General features: G+C 42.1%; 1 protein-coding gene across 1 annotated transcript; it reads left to right on the top strand.

Annotated features, from left to right (window-relative positions):
* Positions 1–20: 20 nt before the first annotated feature.
* Positions 21–2,950, top strand: LOC106524553 (uncharacterized; the record flags this gene model as incomplete). Its single annotated transcript, XM_014018397.1, is given in 1 exon segment — positions 21–2,950. A coding segment is annotated over 1 exon segment (2,832 nt), but the record flags the coding sequence as incomplete, so codon positions are not given.

The following is a 2,950-nucleotide window of genomic DNA, read 5'->3' as shown; positions in this document are numbered from 1 at the left end:
GTTTAAATGTCTGATCTGAGTGTTGTTTCCCATATAGTCTTAAAGTTAAAGCAACACTTATTCAAATTTAAGTCCAGACATCACTACAAAGAGCAAACATACACAGTTAAGGAACAAAATGTCGAACCCTGCTGAAGAACCCGACAACTTAGAACAGCAAGAGGTGAGATCCAGCAATCGTGAAAGACACCTAACTGAAAAGGGCAAGGAAATGCATGAACAGGATGCAAAGAAACACGAACGAGCATTTAACAGAGCTTATGATTCTTGGAAGGAGACGGCTAAAGAAATTAGAACAAAACTGAAGGCCTTCTGCTCACCTGGAGATTTAAACAGTGCTAGTCATGACATAAGGGACAAGCATGCAGCTGTACAACAACATTATGAACCCATTCGCCGCAACCAAAACATGACTCCAAACGTAGTAAAAAGAATGGATGCCTGTACTGTGCTTACAACAGACATTTGTGAGATTATTGCTAAACGACAGGAAAATATTGATCAGCCCTTCAATGATCATCTTGAAAAGGAAAGAGTAAGGCTGATGCTAAACAAAAATGATTATGGCTCTGTGTTTGGAGATACAAAAACTGAAACATCGTTCCCAGAAAGTTCAGTTGAACACTCGAAGACAGATTCTTCAAGCAGTCGTGAAGCAGAAGCTGAATTTGCAGCTAAAATGGAACAAGCAAAGGCTACACATGAAATACTTGCACAGCAAACTAAAGTCAACCAAATGGAGAATGAATGGAAGTTAAAGGAAAATGAAGCACTGGCAAAGTTAAAACAAGAAGAAGTAGAAACGAAGGCAAGGCTTGAGCAGGAAAAAATTAAACTGCAGCATTTAAAGGCAGAAAGTGAAGTAAGAGTGGCAGCAGCACGTGTAAGAGCTTTAAGCACTGTAAATGATGTTGAAAGCTGTGATCTAGCATCCTGCAACAACTTTGAGAACGCTCTAAATGACTCTGTCAGTGTACCACAGCCCTCCTTAAATCCGCTGGCTCCGTCGTTTAAGCATCACTACACCGGCGCAGAACGAGGAGAACTTAGTTTAGCTGAAGCTCTAGCAAACTCCCTTACCTTAAACCGACTTCCAGTACCTGAGCCAGCTATCTTTAGTGGTGACCCTCTAAAGTTTGTTGACTGGAAAGTATCCTTTATGACACTAATTGGCAACAAACCCTTACCTGCATGTGAGAAAATATTGTATCTAAAGAGTTATATTACAGGTGAAGCTCGAAAGGCAGTAGAGGGATATTTTTATCGTAACACTGAAGAGGCATACCAGAGCATCTGGAACGTTCTGCAAGAAAGGTATGGCAGCCCATTCATTGTGCAAAGAGCATTTAGAAACAAGCTTACAAAATGGCCCAAAATAGCTGCTAACGATCCTTTAGCACTGAGAGAGTTTGCAGACTTTCTTCAGAGCTGTGCAGAGGCTATTCCACAAGTCAAGGGTCTAGAAATCCTTAATGATTGTGAGGAAAATCACAAACTTCTCAAAAAACTGCCGGACTGGATTATACAGAGATGGAGTCGTATTGTTGTGGAAGAGTTAGACAAACATCAGGAGTACCCCAGCTTTGCTCACTTCACACAGTTCTTACAAAAGGAAGCGAAAGTTGCTTGTCACCCTGTCGCCTCACCATTCCTAATAAATGAAAAAACAGAGGAGAGACACATTAAAAGAGCTAAAGCACTCACTACAACTGTCCAGCCAAAGTCTCCCTTACCCACAGTGGTTAGTAATAAACCTAAGCCACCTTGTTTGTTTTGCAAGGACGAACTGCATGGTGTAGCCAAGTGTCCTTCATTTGCAACAAAAACCATTGATGAAAAGAAAGTTTTCATTCGTGAAAATCACCTCTGCTTTGGATGTCTGAGAAAAGGCCATGTAACTAAAGAATGCAAAGTACGTCACTCCTGCACTAAGTGCGGCCGACGTCACCCTACTTGTCTCCACACAGAAGGAGTAAAGGAACCCAAAGAAACGAAAACTGCTGAAAATGGAAACAAGGAAGTACATAAAGTTATGACCCATGTACTTACAAGAAAAACATCTGCAACATCCAGTATAGTACCAGTTTTTGTGTCAGCTGCATCAGAGCCACAGAAAGAAATACTCACATATGCCCTGCTTGACACACAAAGTGACTCTTCCTTCATTTTAGGAGACCTAGCCTCTGAGCTGAATGTGGATAAGCAACCAGTACAGTTAAAGCTCAGCACAATGACTTCTGTTGACACAGTTGTGGCAAGTAGACTTGCTAGCAACTTACAGGTGCGTAGCTTTGACTCTGATGCTCATGTCAAAATAAAACAAGCCTACTCTCGTGACTTTATCCCAGTTGACAAGTCTCATATTCCCACTAGAGAAACTGCACTTCAGTGGCCACACCTTAAAGGCTTAGCCAACCAGTTACAACCACTTCAAGATTGTGAAGTGGGCTTGTTAATCGGTTACGACTGTCCATCAGCTCTAGCTCCCCTAGAAATTGTCACAGGACAATTAAACGAGCCTTTTGCACAAAGAACCATACTCGGTTGGAGTATCATTGGGTCTGCTAATCCCCACTTAGACAGAGAAGGAAATCAGAGTTATGTGCACCGTGTCAATGTCAAACAAATCCCCACACCCTCAGCTGCTGATGTGCTTAAAGTCTTAGAGTCAGACTTCAATGAGAGAAACTATGAGGATAAATACGTATCCCAGGACGATGTTCGTTTCTTACAACTACTCAGTGACACAATAAAGCAGAGAAAAGATGGACATTATCAGATGCCCCTTCCCTTCAAAGGCAGCAAGCCACCAGCCCTTCCCAACAATAAGAGGTTAGCCACAGTTCGACTGCAACACCTAAAGAAAAGGCTAAAAGCTGACAAACAGTATCACGAGCATTACAACGCCTTTATGAAAGACATTATCAGCAGTGGTGACGCAGAACTGGCC

This window comes from Austrofundulus limnaeus, unplaced genomic scaffold (assembly GCF_001266775.1).
Source record: "Austrofundulus limnaeus strain Quisiro unplaced genomic scaffold, Austrofundulus_limnaeus-1.0 Scaffold192, whole genome shotgun sequence".
Lineage (NCBI taxonomy): Eukaryota > Metazoa > Chordata > Actinopteri > Cyprinodontiformes > Rivulidae > Austrofundulus > Austrofundulus limnaeus.
The sequence above is the reverse complement of the archived record's forward strand: the minus strand, read 5'-3'. Positions and strand labels throughout refer to the sequence as shown.